Source organism: Olea europaea, chromosome 7 (assembly GCF_002742605.1).
Source record: "Olea europaea var. sylvestris chromosome 7, O_europaea_v1, whole genome shotgun sequence".
Lineage (NCBI taxonomy): Eukaryota > Viridiplantae > Streptophyta > Magnoliopsida > Lamiales > Oleaceae > Olea > Olea europaea.
Window position 1 is genome coordinate 13,521,560 of NC_036243.1, and position 18,730 is coordinate 13,540,289.

General features: G+C 33.6%; 3 protein-coding genes across 4 annotated transcripts; 2 read left to right on the forward strand and 1 right to left on the reverse strand.

Annotated features, from left to right (window-relative positions):
* Window positions 1–554: 554 nt before the first annotated feature.
* On the forward strand, window positions 555–1,556 carry LOC111397929. The gene is made up of 2 exons (XM_023024892.1): window positions 555–777; window positions 892–1,556. Exons 1-2 carry the CDS (start codon window positions 555–557, stop codon window positions 1,554–1,556), a joined length of 888 nt encoding a protein of 295 aa, XP_022880660.1.
* Window positions 1,557–7,586: 6,030 nt separating this feature from the next.
* Window positions 7,587–11,763, forward strand: LOC111397064 (SAL1 phosphatase-like). The gene is made up of 8 exons (XM_023023769.1): window positions 7,587–7,866; window positions 8,546–8,621; window positions 8,807–8,880; window positions 9,049–9,254; window positions 10,186–10,396; window positions 10,686–10,784; window positions 10,879–11,032; window positions 11,582–11,763. Exons 1-8 carry the CDS (start codon window positions 7,654–7,656, stop codon window positions 11,749–11,751), a joined length of 1,203 nt encoding a protein of 400 aa, XP_022879537.1. The 5' UTR covers window positions 7,587–7,653; the 3' UTR covers window positions 11,752–11,763.
* A 349-nt stretch (window positions 11,764–12,112) lies between these two features.
* On the reverse strand, window positions 12,113–18,636 carry LOC111397063 (2-oxoisovalerate dehydrogenase subunit alpha 2, mitochondrial-like). Of its 2 annotated transcripts, XM_023023768.1 has the most exons (10): window positions 18,240–18,356; window positions 17,213–17,288; window positions 16,855–16,989; window positions 16,565–16,747; window positions 15,122–15,279; window positions 14,932–15,031; window positions 14,413–14,524; window positions 14,188–14,327; window positions 13,809–13,994; window positions 12,113–12,505 (listed from the first exon to the last, which is right to left on the reverse strand). In XM_023023768.1, the coding sequence occupies exons 3-10, from the start codon at window positions 16,966–16,968 to the stop codon at window positions 12,335–12,337; spliced, it is 1,164 nt and encodes a 387-aa protein (XP_022879536.1). In that variant the 5' UTR covers window positions 16,969–16,989; window positions 17,213–17,288; window positions 18,240–18,356; the 3' UTR covers window positions 12,113–12,334. The 2 variants fall into 2 exon arrangements, with proteins under 2 accessions (XP_022879536.1, XP_022879535.1); XM_023023767.1 differs by lacking the exon at window positions 17,213–17,288 and having other exon boundaries at window positions 18,240–18,636.
* Between the last annotated feature and the right edge of the window lie 94 nt (window positions 18,637–18,730).

Consider the following 18,730-nt stretch of genomic DNA (forward strand, 5'->3'; position numbering starts at 1 on the left):
AAAAAAATTAGAAATGTGGACTGAGAATTTTTCTTTGTTTTCATTCAAAAACTTTTTTTTTTTCATAGTATTTGTTTTTTAAAATTTTAAAATTATTTTTTTTCTAGAATTTTAGACTTTATGTTTTTGGAACTTTTTTTTTTGTAGAAAATTAAAATTTTTATTTCTCGTATTTTGAGAGTTAATTAACTCAAAACACTGAAAAAATTAAAAAAAGAAAAAAAAAACTTTTGAATTTTATGTTATAAGTGTAACTTTGTTTTCGAAAATTTATTTTCAAAAAATAGGAGAATAAATACTATGAAAAAAATCGATATTGAAATATAATTTAAATGCAAAATCGTATAAGCATGTTTAAGTGGGTTTATATCTAGCGCACTGTATTCCTACTTGACTCAAGAGTCAACACCAAATGGCAAGATTCAACAAGTCAAAGTCTTCCTCCCATAAGATGTATCTGCCCTTCATCTTCTATATGTATTCATTGCTCACTTCAACCATCATTACCAAATTAATTATAATCCATTTGTTCTTCAACGTTTAGGGGCAAAATGATGGACAGAGAAGAGGGGGAATTTCAGTTTCTTGGGTTCTTCGACATCTTCAAAGAATCATTCGTTATAATTTCATCATGGATCAAGATTTTCACTCAAATAACAATAGCCATGATCCTCCCTCTTTCCTTAATCTACTTGGGCCATATTCAAATCTCACATATTCTCTTTTCAGACATCATGTTCCATGAATATATTCTTCATAGAATCCCAAAGGGCACCCGTTCATATGATAAAATTTCAGATATTTTATCCTCTGAATTGACTGCTTTTTTTCTTTTCAAAATTGGGTATTTCATTTTCTTTCTAATTCTTGGCCTTCTTTCAACCTCTGCAGTTGTTTATACAATTGCGTCCATATACACTTCAAATGAAATTAATCTTAAAAAAGTGATTAAGGTAGTCCCAAAGGTTTGGAAAAGGCTTATGGTGACATTCATATGGAATTCTCTCATAGTTTTTGCATACAATATTGTATCTATATTGATATTCATTTCGTGGGCTCTTCTTTTTGGAACAGTACAATTTGTGGGTCCAATTATTTTAATTTCTCTTGCTGTGATTTACCTAAGTGGGTTTGTTTACATCAGTATAATTTGGCATTTAGCAAGTGTGGTTTCAGTATTGGAAGAATTTTATGGGCTAAATGCAGTGGCCAAGAGCCAAGGTTTGATCAGGGGAAAAACAGGCATATCTGCTGCAACTTTTCTTGTACTTAGCCTAATTTTCTTTGGAATTCAGCTGGGATTTGAGTATTATGTGGTTCTTGGATTTGGAGGTGGGGTTGCCTCCAGAATTTTGTATGGAATACTTTTTGTTGTGCTTATTTGTGTACTTTTTCTTTTTGGGCTTGTGATTCAGACAATTATATATTTTATCTGTAAATCATATCATCGTGAGAGAATCGATAAGCCCTCATTAGCAGATCATCTTGGAGGTTATCTTGGAGACTACGTTCCTTTGAAGTCTAAGGATGTACAACTAGGAGAATTTGAAGCTTGATAATTAAACTAGTTGCTTCGTTTTGTTATATCCATGTAGTAATTCCAGCTTCCATGGTGTATATTTAAGCCTTCTAACTTAAAAAGCTCATAGTTGGACTTTGGATCGAGTTGACCCATCTGCTTTTGTTGTGCACCAGTTATCTCATTCCTTCCGTTGTAATGGACTCTTTGTCTTAATTGGCGAGTTATGCCTTTGGAGCTATCCTCGTAGACATTGTAGTTTTTATTAGTTTGCAAATTAGTAATGGAATATCTTGATTCGAATGATTATCTACACTGTTTGATTATATAATTGAAATGGAATGGATGAAATTGAAAGAATTTTCCAATGAACCTCATGTCGATGGTTCAGACTTTACAATTTTAAATTTCTTGGATATGTTCGAGACATTAGGTTGGACAAAATTGAATAAAATTGAGGGAGAAAGGCAGTTTATGCGGCACTATGTGATAGGCAAAATGAAATATGGACAGTTATCATTTATTGTCACATTAGCGCCACCTAGATTGGGATTATAATCCTAGTGAAACTAACATTATTGTCCTGCTTTATTGAGTTTAGCATATTGAACACACCATTTATTTATCTACAGTTATGTATTTTTGATGGGTAAAAGCAATGATTTTTAATATTTGGGTACATTGGAAAGAAGAATGAAAATCGGTAGTTTGCATTCCTAACCAAAATAACTCGTTCATTTATATAAGAAGCAAGAATTTATATATACATATGAAGAACTTGATTTGAATTCACTAAGAAAAAATAGATAAACTTTTGATTATTTGATATGGTTCGTTTAAGAAAGGACCATGCATTTGGAGGACCTTATATTCTGGAAAGGATTAACGATCTCTTACTATTCTACCATATGTCTTTTACAGTCCAATCGTATTTGTGAACTAAAATGAAACCTTTGGATTTTCAGTCCACATGGATCCAGGTAGTTTGGGCAACATTCGTGCCTTTATTTTTAGTCCTCCCACTGCACTGGCTATGAAGCAGCAATAAAAACTGAGTTAAATCTCCAGCGCAAATGGCTTCTTCCCCAGCACATTTTGATTCAAAATAAACAACGAGTGTTGAATTTACTGCACTTTCACTCCCTTCATGGTGTGATGAAACTCTGCCAACCATTTTGACAATTGCATCAAAGCTTGAATGGTGATTAATTATTGCCTGTTTTTCACTTTCTACTGATAAAAGCAATTTCAGATTTGCTTACATTTGCCGTTGGCGCCGAGTTGTTTTCTTTCTTCTTGGCGTTGCAAAATGTATGCTATGATCCCTTGAATCAATGAATTGCACTTTGTCTAACCATATTCTCTCGACTCGAAACTGATAAGGCTAATGTTGATAGGCTTTTATTCCATTTCAACAGCATTTTAGTTGTTATGTAGAAGATGAACTGTTTCTAGCAGAAGTTTATCTGATTTTCCTGGTGTAGAACAAAGTTGTTGAGTCTCTAAATCTGATGGAACTGCCTCTACCATATGGCATAAACATTTCTTGACATTGATACTGACATTTTCAAGAAGAATATGAATTGGGCTAATTTGGCTTCCTCTTTATAGCACAAAGACGTGCTTTTTCCACAACCCTCAACTTCTCTCGGAAATCTCTGCATTTCTGAGGACTATTTCCGGAAGTAACTTGAAGAAGTCTAATTGAATCGATGTGAATTATGCAACGGTAGTTCTTCGAATAAAGCATGGACTTTTTCTAGTATTTGAAGCTTATGATCAAACATGGATTCATTGTACTCGATGATGTTCTTGAGTGCAGCTGTAGAACAATGCCTATCAATCATCTTGAGGTGTTCATGTTGTGAAAATTTTAATTTGTCACGTGGGCTTACATCTGGAATTAATTGCGTATAAGGCTATTTTAAAGTTAAGTCTAATTAAAGTGATCATATAAATAATTAAATTGTTGGGCTTATGGCATCTAAATAAAGTGTGGGCCATATATATGTATAGAAATTAGATTCTTTTAGAATTGTATTTCATGATGAACGAAATACTTATGGATATATGTAGAGTTATGGTCGCCAATTTATCTGCAACTTCTCATTTTTTATGTCATCCCATCAACACAATAATATAAAAGAAAGTCTATTGAAGAGGAAAATCCAAAAACCACAATCAAGAATCAAGACTATGGGTCAAGAAGTAAAACCAAGAACAAGAACTAAAGAATCAAAGTAAGCAAAATTCAAGATAAAAAATGAATAAGCCAAAGATGAAAAATTGGAGTTCAAATTTCAAGATTCATGATCTAGTAAAAATGAATCATTCCCAAAGAATTAAGGTATATTGACTATATTCCGTATTATTAATTTTCTTAGTGATTTGACATGGAGGATCTTGACAATAGAGGAATATAGATTTTTCAAGTTTTAAAGTTTCTAGTTTTATAAAGTTTAAAGTTTCAACATATCTGACTCAACTTGTTACCCGATTTAAGCCACTTTTTGATCAAATGGCAAAGAGTGTGATTTAGAACAATGGAACGATCACGGAGCTTCTGCATTGAGACAGGACATATTAGGTTACCAGTAAGTAGTCATTTTCCAATGCTCGACCGCTCATACTTCTTGCCTTTGCATAGAGTTACTATAGATCTGTGAACAAGCCTAGACTTACAAGGCACCTAAGTAAAGGGAAATGATCCTCTCAACTCTTTTCCTACATATATAAAAAAGTGAAAGCATTGGCAGGACACGTGTTGAAAATTTGTATCGTCCTGTACTTTTTTTTTTAATATTATGTTGGATCATCGGAAGGAAGTATGGGAAGTCAGATTTCTCCATTTTTTCACTCAATCTACCATTCCTCTATTACTCTTCTTATTCGTCTTCTTTCTCTTCCTTTCTTCTTCTTTCCAAAAATTCATAAAATTGAAATCTCAAATTCGAGTTGGAGTACATTGGACAGGGTTCATCTGTGCTCCTTGTAAGTGATAAGTTTCTTTACTTGTGATTTGTTTCTCGTGTTGGGAGTTTATTTTGTTTCATTATTTACTCATTCCTACTGTTAATGATAAGTAGGATTGCCTGGGTAACTTTAAAAACCAAAACGGTCAGATATTACCAAGATTAGTTATTTTATAGTTATAATGATTTTGAAAAATTTGGTCCTTTCTGGTTCATTTATATTCAAGTTGCACTACATTAGACGTGGTTCATTTATATTCAAGTTACAGTACATTAGACGTGGTTCATCTGTGCTCCTTGTAAGTGAAAAATTTATTTACTTATGATTTGTTTCTTGCGTTAAAGTTCATTTTGTTCATTGTTTACTCATTTATAGTGTTAAGATTAGTAGGATTACCTGATTAATTATAAAAACCAAAATGTTTAGATATTACCAATGTTGGAGTCTGTACGAAACTTAGTCTCCGTGCAGAACGGAGACATTAGCTCCATTAAAAAATGGAGAATTTTTCCATCCTGGATGGAGAGACCCATCGTTTTCTATTGTTTCTCCATCCTGGATGCAAGATTGGAGGTTTAGGAAGACGGAGAGATCCCTGGCTCCTTCGCCTGGGCAAGAAGTATTTTTTGACTTAAAATTGGGGATTATAGAGCTAGAAAATTGAACCTAGTAATATAGGATGAGTAGTGCTCCTTGCAATAGGTTAGGTGACACGGTGATAGGTGTTGATCTCTACCTTTTTTTTTCTCTTTTTTTTTTTTTCCAAATTATCCAATGAAAATTTGACACGTATCTTCCTATTTTTAACCCTTGTTACCCACCCTGTTTGTATAGCAAAACTCATATGGAATAATTGGAGAGGCCCCTACTCACAAATACTAGGAATTCAGTCAAAAATGGATCCCACCAAGTGGTATGTTTATGATGGATTTTGAATGCACCAAACTATGGTTTGAATTAATTAGAAATGACAAATGTTGGCAACCTACCACATGTAGTGGGTCTACGTTTCTTCAACTCCAGTCTTTTCAAAGATAGAATGTTTTAGACGGCAGATTTGGTATGCCAATTTGATTATCGAATAGTATTATGTTTAATATTTTATTTTTCTTTAATATTATTTGTACTATTTGATCTACCTAACCAAATGTCATAGTCAAATGTATTGATTTTTTATAAAAAAAAAAAAAAAAAAATTTATGATAGCAATTAAGACTTGGTCACGTGAATCCATTTTTTCTCATTCTGCTCCATTTGTTGATATAGGAATTCACGCTCGTTGATATAGCAGAATAAAATAATGAAATAAGATTAGACAAACTTTACGTTGGTTGTCACCTAGTCTACTCTCCTCGTCACCAAAACTTGGAACCAACTATGAAAAATATAGGTAGAATTAAAAAAAAAAAAAAAATTACACTTAAATCGAAAAATTTTCCTTCATTCATTTTTCAAAAGAACACTATTTCACTCATTTTCATTTCAAAAAATGACCAAATGTAGACTAATAAGATCCACAATTTTTATTAACTTTTCAATTACACATATCAACTTTTATCAAAATCTATTAAAAACCTGATTTTTAACTAAATCAAACTGGGGCTAAGAGTCTCTTCTAATATGTGTATGACATTCTCCCTTCGACAATACCGACTAGTTCGAATCTTGATTTGAAAGTCATATTTCGATCCAAATATTTTCAAGATGGAACGTTCTATACAAAAATATTCATGATCATATATTTTAGGATAGTTGTTGCTTCAACAAATACCCATCACTGAATGAAAAGATCATGGGATCTTTTTCTTATTGTACCTAGTCAATATGTCATTATCACATTATTAGGATGGGAATATATTTAAATAAAATATTTTCAACGTTTTCTCTCATGGGAGTGTTGACTTATTTTGTTAAAAGCTTTGATTATTTTGTAAACTTTCAATATTAGTAATTGTAAACCTTTCATTGTTACTGCACAACGTATTCACATTGGACGGTTCTATCCTTTATTTTTTTTTCTAATTATTTTTATCCTTATAAAGGAAGCTATAGCCGTATTTATTTTCGATTGAATAAGAAAATAAGCCCCTGTTTGGGCTCCATTATTTCCAATATAATGAAAGGAATAGTAATTTTTTGAAAAATGAGGTTAAAAATGAAAGAAAAGTTTATAAATTTATGTGTAATATTATTTTATTAGAAAATGCGTAATTGATAAAAGGAGGGAAAAAAATGAATTTTAATATAATAGGGGCTAAATAAAAAGATGACGACAAAGATACAAAAAATAAAAAATTCATGCACATATATTTGAAAGTTGCATCACATTCTTTACTCGTTATTATACTTATGTCTTTGAAAAAAATAAAAATAAAAAATTGCTGCATTCTTTCTCAATCTTTTATTAATTTTCAAACTAGTTCCTAACAATTTTCATGTAAAATATCTATTTTAATAAAGTTATAAGATTTGTTTGTCTCTCATATTTTGAAATGAGCATAAAAAATAAAAAAAATGCAACAAAATATTTGCACTTCATCTTGAACTACGTTAACGTTAACAGAATATTTCGACAACAATCATCATGTTCTAACTAATGAACACATTGGAGATAATGATGCGACTAAAAATGTATAGTTATAAGTACAATAAACAATGATTGAAAAATTATATTACTATTAAAAAGTAGTGTAAGAAATAAAATTTGTGGTGTCAATATAACAACTATTTCTTATCAATTCAAATTGAAATAATAATAATAATGAAACGCGCATATAAAATTGAAATAATAAAGTTAGTTTTAAGAAAGTTTTGCTAATCTTTAAGCTTAGCCTATTTTTAGTCATTCGCCCTACAAGAATACTTTCTCGAGGAAAACCTTAGATAAAAATTAGATTTTTAATATATTTTGATAAAATTTATGGAATGTGTAATTGAAAATTAATAAATATCATAAAATGTGATATTAAAATTAATATTGACTGAGATTTTACATTTTAGTCAAATTTTTAGCTGAGGGTTAGCCAATCTAATGATGAGTAAAAAAATATTTAATAATAATAAAAAAAGAATAGCCAAACGTGCTCTTATGAGAAAATGGAAAAATAAGTCCCCTCTCCCCACGCACACGCACTCTGGAATTTGCAGAGAAACGAGAGGAAATGGGTGCTTCAACTGTGCGGGCTCCATTAACAAGAGGAGTCTTCTCTATATATTGCTCTTATCCCAGGCTAAAATCAAACCCCCTATACTTTTCTGTATCCCTCGCTAGTTCAGTGCAACAAGTAAGAAGAGCAGCCGCTGCTTCAATGTCTTATGATAAGCAACTAGCCGCTGCCAAGAAAGCTGCCTTTCTTGCTGCCCGCCTTTGCCAGGTTATTGTTATTATTCTGTTAATTACTGAATTTGATTCTATTTTCTCTGTTTATTCTTTCGTGCATTTCTTGGCCAGTTGTGTTTGTTGTACATTTTAGTAGGTTTTGTGAGTTTGAGCTATTCCCAGGTGAAAATTTGCTTCTGTGGTGAATTTTGGAAATGACCTTGTGAGAACATTGCTACTTTTACGTGTTCAAGCATTAACCAAGAAAAAAGAAATAATGGATTTTGTTGAACTATGATATGAGGTATACAAAAATTAACTCTTGATTATATATCAATATTTTTTAGTTCAGTTTGGTACTTATTACTTGATTGAGTCAGCAATTGATTATTTAAGATTCTTGCATTATTAGATAATTTAAATAATAAAAGCTTAAGCTTTTAGACACTGCTTGCATATCCATCACTTGAGTCTTCAAAAATTATTCCCATAATTACATATCCGATTTCACAATATGTCAACATGGAACAAGATTATGCAAAATTCTTAATTTAGCACGTGTCAGCCATTTAATAAACTAATTATCTGACCTACATGTGAGTTGCACTTTGAGGACAATTTAAATAAATAAATTTGTCCAAAAACTTTTAGATGACGTGGTTCAACAAGAATTGCGTTTATTTATTTCTTCAGAATGAACTAAAATTAAAATCAGGTGCTTCTTCTTTTCACAGAAGGTGCAGAAGGCTTTGTTGCAATCAGATATCCAATCAAAGTCCGATAAAAGTCCTGTCACAGTGGCTGATTATGGTATGCTGTTGCACTGTCAGTTTTATTCATCTTGTGAAAGTGGAAAAAAGTCATGTTAATACATTTTGAGTCTTATCTCTTAGGAGAAAATCAAAGATAAAACCTTTACCCGCTAGTCCTCCTGATATTGCATCACATGCATATACAATACATGTTCTTATTCTAAGCGATCATCTAATTCTTAGGTTCACAGGCTTTGGTTAGCTTTATATTGGAGAAAGAGTTTCCATCAATGCCATTTTCATTAGTGGCTGAGGAGGTAGCATCTGAACTTGTAGTTTGATTTTATACTGGTCATGCAAAATCTAACTATCCTCATTTTCTTTTCCTATATGTAATTTTATTTTCATATTGCTACCCATCCAATCTGTAAAAGTTATTTATCATTTCTTGTTGAATGGGAGATAAAAAGTTTGAGTATTTCTAGGACTCAGAAGACCTTCGCAGAGAAGAAACCCGAGGAACACTAGTGCGCATAAAGGAACTTGTAAATGATACTCTTGCCAGTAATGGAATGAATGACATATCACCCTTGTCTGAGGAAGATGTGCTCGATGCCATTGACCGTGGAAAATCTGAAGGTGGTCCTCATGGTCAGCATTGGGTTTTGGATCCTATTGATGGTACCAAAGGGTGAGTGTGCAAGAAATCTTCATAATTAGTAATTTTTCCTTGGACGTGCAATGCTGGATCTTTTCTCTTGCCTTGTGAATAATTAGTGGTCTCCTCACTGAATTGCTTATTATTTTTCTCTCTTTCAAATACGTTCACTTCATGTTGAATATATCATCCAAAGTGAGTTGTTGTCCTAATATTGGATTAAATATACTTAGATCATTGTGCCTGTCCTTGGAATGAGTTGTTTACGACATCTGGCTACTCCAAATGGGACGAGAAGATAATAATGCATATGGGTGGACATCTTGGAGTTCTTAAGGAATATGAACTCCATAAAATTGGTAAAACTTTCGTGACATATGGTAAACGTATACTTTCCTATTCAGAATTTGCCCAGACCCGGATTTTTGTGAGCAGAATGTTTATGAAATGGTGACTGAATTAAAAGTCATTTAGAAAATTTGATATCGTCCTCCTTTGTCTAATATTCATAGATAAATAGCTAAACTTAAAAAGAAAGGGCAATTCTACCTAATTTAACCAAAGTTTTTCAGATTATGCTCAGTTTTTAAACAGTTCTCTCTTAAAATATTAGCTCAGCTAAAATTCTCAATGTACATCACAAACACGTGAAGGTTATGCAGCTGTTCTGCAATATGCTGGGACAATTGTTCCAGGCTGTCAATGAATTGTCTTATTTTATATTCTCTAGATTCCCAGTTAGAACATAATGGATCATATTCTTGACTGGCGTTGGACATGTACGAGACTTGCCCCGGCTTATTTTGTAATTATGAAAATGAATAATGACAGACTATTTGAGAAATTCAGACCTTCTATTCTTCTCTCTCTTTCTAAACTTTGTCTTTGAGAATACTCATTTTATCGAGTGTATAAATCTTATGTGCCCATTATTCATACAACAGTTTTATGCCTGCAAATGCAGTTTTATGAGAGGAGACCAATATGCTATAGCATTGGCATTGCTAGATGAAGGGAAAGTTGTATTGGGGGTGTTAGCTTGTCCAAATCTTCCTTTAACTTCTGTTACCAGCTATGATCGGCACAATTCTCAAGACAAAGTTGGCTGTCTTTATTTTGCTCAACTTGGTGCTGGAACCTTTATGCAGTCTATAGATGGCTCACCGCCAAGGAAGGTTGCTATTTTCTTGCATAATTACATTATATGTTTGGCTAAGATTTAAGTATGAGCAAAAGTTACCAAAAATGTTTGAATACCTTACTTTCTTTTTAACTTTAAAGTAGAAAATCTTAATTATTTGAAAGTAACCCTACAATAGTGTCAAAATAAGTGTGTGTGTGTGTACACACACTTAAAAAATGTCCTTATTTTCTTGTAAGTGGACTTTTTCAGCTTTGTCGAACATGCTAATATACTTTGATCTGACTTTAAAAAGTTGAAACTGATCATCTATTGTCTTTCAGGTACACGTTAGTGCAACTACAAACCCTGAAGGAGCATTGTTCTTTGAATCTTTTGAGGCAGCACATTCATCACACGATTTATCTAGTTTGATAGTAAAAGTACTACTTTCTCTATTTTCTCTCTTCTTCTCCCACTCCCCGTCTCCGTGTGAATGTCTTGGTATCAAATTTCTAATAATTCATTACCTATCAGAAAATGGGTGTCAAAACACCGCCTGTTAGGATGGATAGCCAAGCAAAGTATGGTGCTTTGTCCAGAGGAGATGGTGAAATATATCTTCGTTTCCCTCGTGAAGGTTACCGAGAAAAGATATGGGATCATGCAGCTGGATACATGGTTGTCGCAGGTTGATAAATTGCTTCTCTTGTATATAGATTGACTTGGTTATTGAATGGGGTAAAAAACACTGTTAGTAACTCAACTTATAGCATTGTTTCACTATAGTTACTGAACTGTTTTTTACAAGTTAGAGGTCGAGCTTTCATTTTATTTTACATTAGGCACCCTGTCTCTCTCTATCTGTCAAATTACTGGAAAAGATTGCATGGCATGATGAATCTGTTTGTGCATTATATCTATCATCTAACTAGACAAAAACATGTCTCGTTGGCCACGTCTTGCTTTATTTTCTTCATTTTTTTTTCCCGTTTTCGTGTTTCTTTATAGAAGTGCATTTCCTAAGCACCAAGTGCCCGAAAATATGTGATTTTTGCCCGCCGGATGGATGGTAAAACTAATACAGTAACAGATTTTCCATGCCATATCGTTTTTATCGCACATCAAAATTTCTGTCAATTCAGTTGGCCAAAGTGCGTGTATATTAATAAATCTGATGGCTAAAATTGCACTATTTTTATCATTGGTATTGAAGATTCTGTTTTGACTTGTTTTGTAGAAGCTGGAGGTATCGTCACAGATGCTGCTGGGAATCCTCTAAACTTCTCGAGAGGACGGTATCTTGATCTGGACACAGGTATCATTGTCACAAATCAGAAGTTAATGCCCGCTCTGTCGAAAGCTGTAGTAGAGTCTCTAAAAGAGAGAGCTTCATCCTTGCAATCCTGATTTAACATATGGTTGATTTTAATCTTGATTTAATATATGGTTGATTTTATGTTGTCTATGATATGCACTAGGGAATGAGATCAGTTGTTTGCTAGATATTTCTATTACTTTTGTAATTGAGAGCATCTCATTCTTAACTCATACCGGTCTTTTACCAATAATTAGTTTCTTTTTCCGGCAAAAGAGAATTACTTCTTGAGTTGTGTAAAGTCGAAGCGTATTGTTTTTACTTAGCATTCTTCAGAGATATTTAGGAAAACAAAGGGAATCCTAACCTAAGAATCATCTGATGGCATCTTGCACTGAGACCGTCGAGCTAGGTCGGTATATTAAGGAATATTTAAAAGAATAAGCATCACAATTAAAATTTGAAAACAAACGACAGTTTATGGCATTATTTCCACATTTAAGAATGTATGAGGATTATTCACCAGAAGTAGAGAGATGATACATCAAGAGACTAATTTAAAGTGATTAAAAAGGGACTCGAAAATGGCCCGTGAGCAGAGCATCCCATCCTGCATATCCATCAAAGACCCGTGTAGACGAGCATAGGCTCGTACGAGGTTCTTTCTTTGCTTTTCTACGAGGTGGGAAAATCAGGAGGATAGTCTTGTGGATGTCTTTCAATTGTTTCTCTTAGTGATTTCTCTTGGTCAATAAGGTTTGAAGGTGGGACATCATACACATCTGTGAAAATTTCTCCTACATTTGGTTTCTCTACTTTCTCTGCATTTTGAATTACATGTAAAACCTGTGGCAGGAGCAGAATCAGTTAAGAATAGAGAGCAAGTCAAGTGATATACGAATTTTAGAAATGAGCGAATCACAGTCAATAGAATGATACGCAAGGCCATGTAGATAAACCGAAATGGCGAGCACCCTACAATCAATTTTGATCACTGATCACAAAACGAGCGTTATGACTAAAATTTACAATGATCAATGGCGAGAGTATCGACTTTTACTGTGATACTCTCTTGAGCTCATCACATCATATGTGAACACAGACCAAGGTCACTATAATGCGAAGTGTCATATCCAATCCCAAACATAAACAATGAGTATATGAGGCGTGCACGAAGGTAAAATTGCTAAGTAAATTTATTCTTATTTAGCCCCCGTTTGGTAGTGCTTTTTCACCCAAAAAATTTGATTTTTTGAAATTATTTCACTATTTCAATCGTCATTTTTTACTTCTTCACTCACAAGTGGCCCCCACTTTTCCCCCTAATGGTCAAAAAATCAATTCTTATAATCACTACCGAAACAGACCCCTAATTCCTCCAGCTAAACCAGCTATTCCACATTAGCAAAAATCATAATTGAAGCTCACGTAAATAAGAATGTAGCATGGCGAATAAAACGTGAAAAGGTAACGGGTTCAGTTAAAACTCATCAATCAATTGCTATCACGTGTCACTAACAAAAAGGACTCAATTACTTCATGACCTCATTAGAAATCTACAAATAAATATAGTTGGGAGCAAAGAAGACTGAAAAATTGAACCCTCTCCTCTCAAATAGTCATTTCTTTCCTAGCTCTTCTTTGAACCTAGAATTGAATGAATTTACGAGGGAAACCTAGTTAGGTAAGAGAAATTTGTTAATCTCACTTTAGAGGTCAACAAAAAGCAAAGCATGGTTCACCCTCACTTGATAGCTACACTCCTTACTTCATTTTAACTCTAGAGAAGAAACATACTAGTTTTCTTCACCTCTATCGTGCACACAAAAAACAGCCTCCTAAATGTAGGGTAATGATTAGGTTCCAGACATTCTAACATAATTAGCAGAAAATGATCACATATCAAGATCCCATCTGAGTGCAAAATGCTAACATATGTAGATCCTAGATATAATGCAAAGCTTTTCTCATCTTTTCCAAGCAAATTCTTATACATAAAGCGTGTGAAATAATCTCTCTCTGAAGCATAACTACAGTAGAGTTGATTTTATAAATCATACGAAGCATATACAACTGTTAAGCTTGATAAGATGTTAAATTTAAAACAAGAAGTAACGTTCCTTCGATTTGATTAATGCAAACAAATTACCTGCTTCCTAATATCATTACGGATTTCTGATTCGGCAGGAGCACTCCACCAACCTTCCCTTTCAATCCATTTCCTAAATCTTGTTACAGGATCTCGTGCCACTCTCCACCATTCGATCTCTTCCACCGGACGATACTTGGAAGAGTCGTCAGATGTGGAATGGTGTCCAGCTCTGTATGTGATGGCCTGTTGAAGAAACAATTAGCTCTAACAGTGACCACTCAATAAATGAAATTGATTACAGATGTTTGGATAAAGATCAATTCCCCATTCCAAGGACCCACAAAGTACCCTCAACGGTGCCACAATTAGTCCGTTATAAAATTGGAAGTTCCTACTCTTAAGACGAAGTATCTAATGATCTGTATTATGGTGTCACCTCAATCAAAATAGGTCTGCATTCACTAATGGCCATTTTACGAGCCACCCGAACAGCATTGTACACAGCAAGGGCATCATTACCATCAACTCGGATGCTACGAACTCCATAAGCCTGACCTCTAACAACAATACCGTCGCCTGTCCATAAATTGAAGACCTCGGTTAAAAGGACAAACGAGCAAATGTGCAATTGTGTAAATAGGCAAATAAGAAGGGAATATACTTCGAAACTGATCCATTACTGGGGTGCTGATGGCCCATCCATTGTTTCGGCAGAAAAATATGACTGGTGCCTCCATAACTGCCGCAAAATTTAAAGCAGCATGGAAATCTCCCTAATAATATTCATGTACCAGAAAATTACACAGAAGATGTTAATAAATTGAGTCCATGTGAACATAAAGAAGCCAGATATGAAGCATTTCCGCCACACCAAAAACTCAATAGTTCTCTCATATATTCCATTCCCATAATAAGATATTAAGAATGAACTTCGTGAAAATAAGTGTAGTTGCGTGAACAATTTGAACCCTGGAAAAGGCAACAAAAACCAACATCTTCAGGAACAAAGTAAAAGTAACAAAATTAACCGAATTCAAATAGAACCACAGAAAAGATAAAATTATAGCAATATGAGAATATATTACACAAAAACTGTTAATACTAATGGATAACATAGTGGAGTAACTTATATTAGATTGATTGATGAAAATGAGAAGGCAGGAATATATGGTCTCCATACCGTACTACTGCCTCCATCTCCGAAATATGTAATGGTGCATGCATCTCGTCTATCCATCTTCAGAGAATAAGCAGCGCCAACAGCATGAGGAACTTGAGTACTGAAACACAATTACCACCATGAATCATGATTTAGTATTTGACAAATTTATATAGTTGTTTATCTTGCTTGATGAAGTTTTGTTTCTTACGCAACTGTTGATGCAACAGTGAAATAATTGTGTTTGTTCGACCCATAATGGATTGGCATCTGTCTTCCTTTCCCATTATCATATTTATTTCCAAAACACTGATTTGCAAATTCTTGTAGAGTAAATCCCCTCCAAAGTAGAACTCCAGCTTCCCTATACTGCAAGTGTAATTTAATTTATACATCAATAGTAGAATAGAAGTACAATACAAGGAGATGCTGATTTTGAAGGTAGGTTGAGAAGGATATATCATGTGAAAGAGCAATGTCTTGTAAACATTCCTTCTTAAAATGTTTCTATGATTTCTCCGTCCTCTGTATGTTTATGCATGTGAATGTTGGTTCCTGCTCAAAATGGTTCTGTGATTATTGCTCATCAGCATAAAAGAACTAATGTTTGAAGGGCATGAGAGAGAATTACTTCAAAAAAGCGTCTGGGTTTTTCAACAATAAAATTTTTAAATGAAGGTTTTAATTTTCAGAAGGATAAACTCCTTTAGTCCTATGAACTGAATCTTCAACGAGATTCATTGATTCTTACTCATAGGAATCGGACATTCATAATTTCTTATGTTAAATTCATTATGGTTTCACAAAGATGAAGGTTCATTTACTTCTTACATATGCAAAAGAAACTACATATATACAAATGCATTTTCACACTCCATCACCTATTTAGAAGGTTAATTGGAAATCCAGCTATACGCCAAAGCATATACACAGACAGCATGAGTGGAGCCACACGAATCTAATACCAGCAAGATCTTATCATCGTGTATAAATGCATCTGCTCATGAACCGGGGTATATCGTTTGGCCATGTCTTGTGGTTATAGTGATTTTTAAGGGTTTTAATAGATCCAGATTGTTAAATTAGCTTTAATTATTAGTCAATTTTTTAAGGGTTAAGATTATTAGTCAAATTCCTTGATAGGAGGAACCGTCCCTATTTATATATATTTTAAGTAAAAACAATCACATTTAGGGAAGATGAACAATTATATAAGCAGATATGCCCATAAGTACTATGCAGTGGACAGTGATTAACATTAGGTAAAGACTTAAGGGTGGTGGATTGACCTTGCCAAAGCACTTAAAAAAGATGAATTATGAGTATGTTTGGGTAATCCTAAAAAATTTATTGTTTAAGTAACTTTTTTCAAGTACTTTTACTTTTTTCGTTTTTAGTCTTAGCCAAACATGTTTATTGGAAGCTATGCCAGTAAGATCATAACCAAAAAACTTTTCACTCATAAACCACAAATTTTTTTTTTAAGATCTATATATGTTGATAATCAAGGATATATTACAGATATTTTGCTCCAAGAGATAAGTCATTTACGAGGCAATTAGTTTTCTGCATTGTGGAGTCAAAACTTTTATGGTTCAATAAAAAACTTCAAATGGGTAGTATGTAGTGCCTCATTTTAGGAATGCTAATTAACCTGAGGAAACACAAGATCATCCATATGAAGTGCAGCTGCAGATGCAATGTTGATGGCCTCTTCTCCAATTGCAGTGACATAAAATGATATTCTTCCCTGTCTTTGTGCTTCATAGAAGATAGTGTCCATAGTTTGAAGCGTAACCATATATTTATACATTTTCATTGCCGTTTCTTCATCAATCTGAACACATTTCAAGGAAAAAAAAAAGTTATTTACCTGTTGAACCAAATTACAAAACTATGCAAATTGCTTGTAAGATTGATACTATATTAATTTTGGTGCAATACCTGTACAAATTCATCGCTGACTGGCTGACCACAGTCATCAAGAACCCGATAGCAGTGAATTCGCTCCTCTTGAAATTCAGACATGAATTTCAAATCTGAGGTGAACTTAACCATTCCTCCAGGAAAATTCAATACCTGAAGAGAAACATGTACGACATCTATCAAAAGCAATGTTGCAAATATACTTCATAAATACACAAGAATGGATTTTATGCAACTTCAATGAAACGCAAGACTTTTGGATAATTCAGGAGTTTCCATAACCTAGTTGAGCCATGCCAAATAAAAAAATAAGACTTCAATTTAGGATTGAATTAGAAATATGAAAGCATGGAAAGCATTTTGTTTTACAACACACCCTAACTTCAGTACACTTCTCAGATAGGCTCTTCTAGCCTTGTCTACATGTCCCTTGGGTGAAAAGAAGAAAATGCCTACAGGAGATAATTATACAAAAAATTAGCAAACCAAAAGCATTGCTCCTTTAATAATTAAAACGGGACAACATTGTGGAATCTGTTAACACAAACCGGAAACAAAAAACTGTGAATCAAAGTAATTACACAGTTAGAGAAAAAATAAACTAGAATTATAACCCCAAGAAGCGGTTCACTTTTGATACTAATTTCTCACCAGACTGATGGACGATTTACATTTATGGGCTAACTTAACTGTCTCAACAATTCACTGATGAAGAATATCTCATGATTAAAAAACAATAATTTGATGGTTTGCTATCTGTTTGCGCCATTAGAATTTCACCCAATATTCTCATGCAGAGCAGGGCGACAAGCTGGAATCATTAGCAATATAATTGGTTATTACCATATAACGTGACAAGTACCTACAATCAGTAACCCGTTAACACACAAACATGCACATAATCATCCTGTCTTTTAGAACTTCGGATAATGGGAAATGAAGCTCACCAAAAGTCTTTGTTTTAATCCACTTTTAATTGAAATAAGATCAAAAGCAACCGCAAAGATTCAATTTTTCTTAATATGTTGGAGTAATGTGGATAAAAACATATTTGGTAGTAGTCAGCTTCGAGTGAAAAATCTGTGTGCATATCTACTACTAAAACTGGATGATCCAATTCCATGTAGGGCCCTAATTTAGGAGCCAAAAATTCAAGAACAGAATCAGATTATTGGCTCATATTATGTAAGATGATTATTGCTTCCTCAATCCTCACTACTGCTAAACTAAACTGCACAAGAAAATCATTCTCAAGTGACAGCAAAATATGGAAGTCCATTTTCTTCTTCCACTCAACATTTATCTAAACGCCAGTCGTCCTTATTTTCCATAGTTTATCATATGTTTACAAAAGATTACAATCAATAGGCATCAGAAATGCAAAACTATAACTAGAAGAATACCTGTGCATCATTATCACTGTGCATAGAATCCAATTGATTATCAGGTCTAACAGATTTGAAACGGTGTGGAGTGAAAAGGGTCGGCTGTTTACATGACTTCGTTGTTGGGTATCTGAGATATTTAGACAAAGATGCGTGATTATGAGTAAAATAAGAACTCCAAGAACCGGGGTTGATTGTGCCCAGAAAACCCATTTTTGGATTCAAACCACTAAAAATTCTTCTCGATTTTGATACGTAAAACGCCATTGAATTTTCGGAAGATTCAAAGGAGTTGAATTAAAAAAAGATTAAAGATTACAGTGAGAAAGATTCAATGCACAGAAATTGTTCGGAGTTCTACATCGGGGCAGTAATCGAAATGTCAAGTGGATGTTAACTCCAGACACGTGGCAAAATAAAATATGACGTGGTTCCTTTATCCGTTTGCCAATCTTTCAGAACTTCGATGACCAGAGGTCTTACGTCAGTCTGTCCACTCAAATTCATAG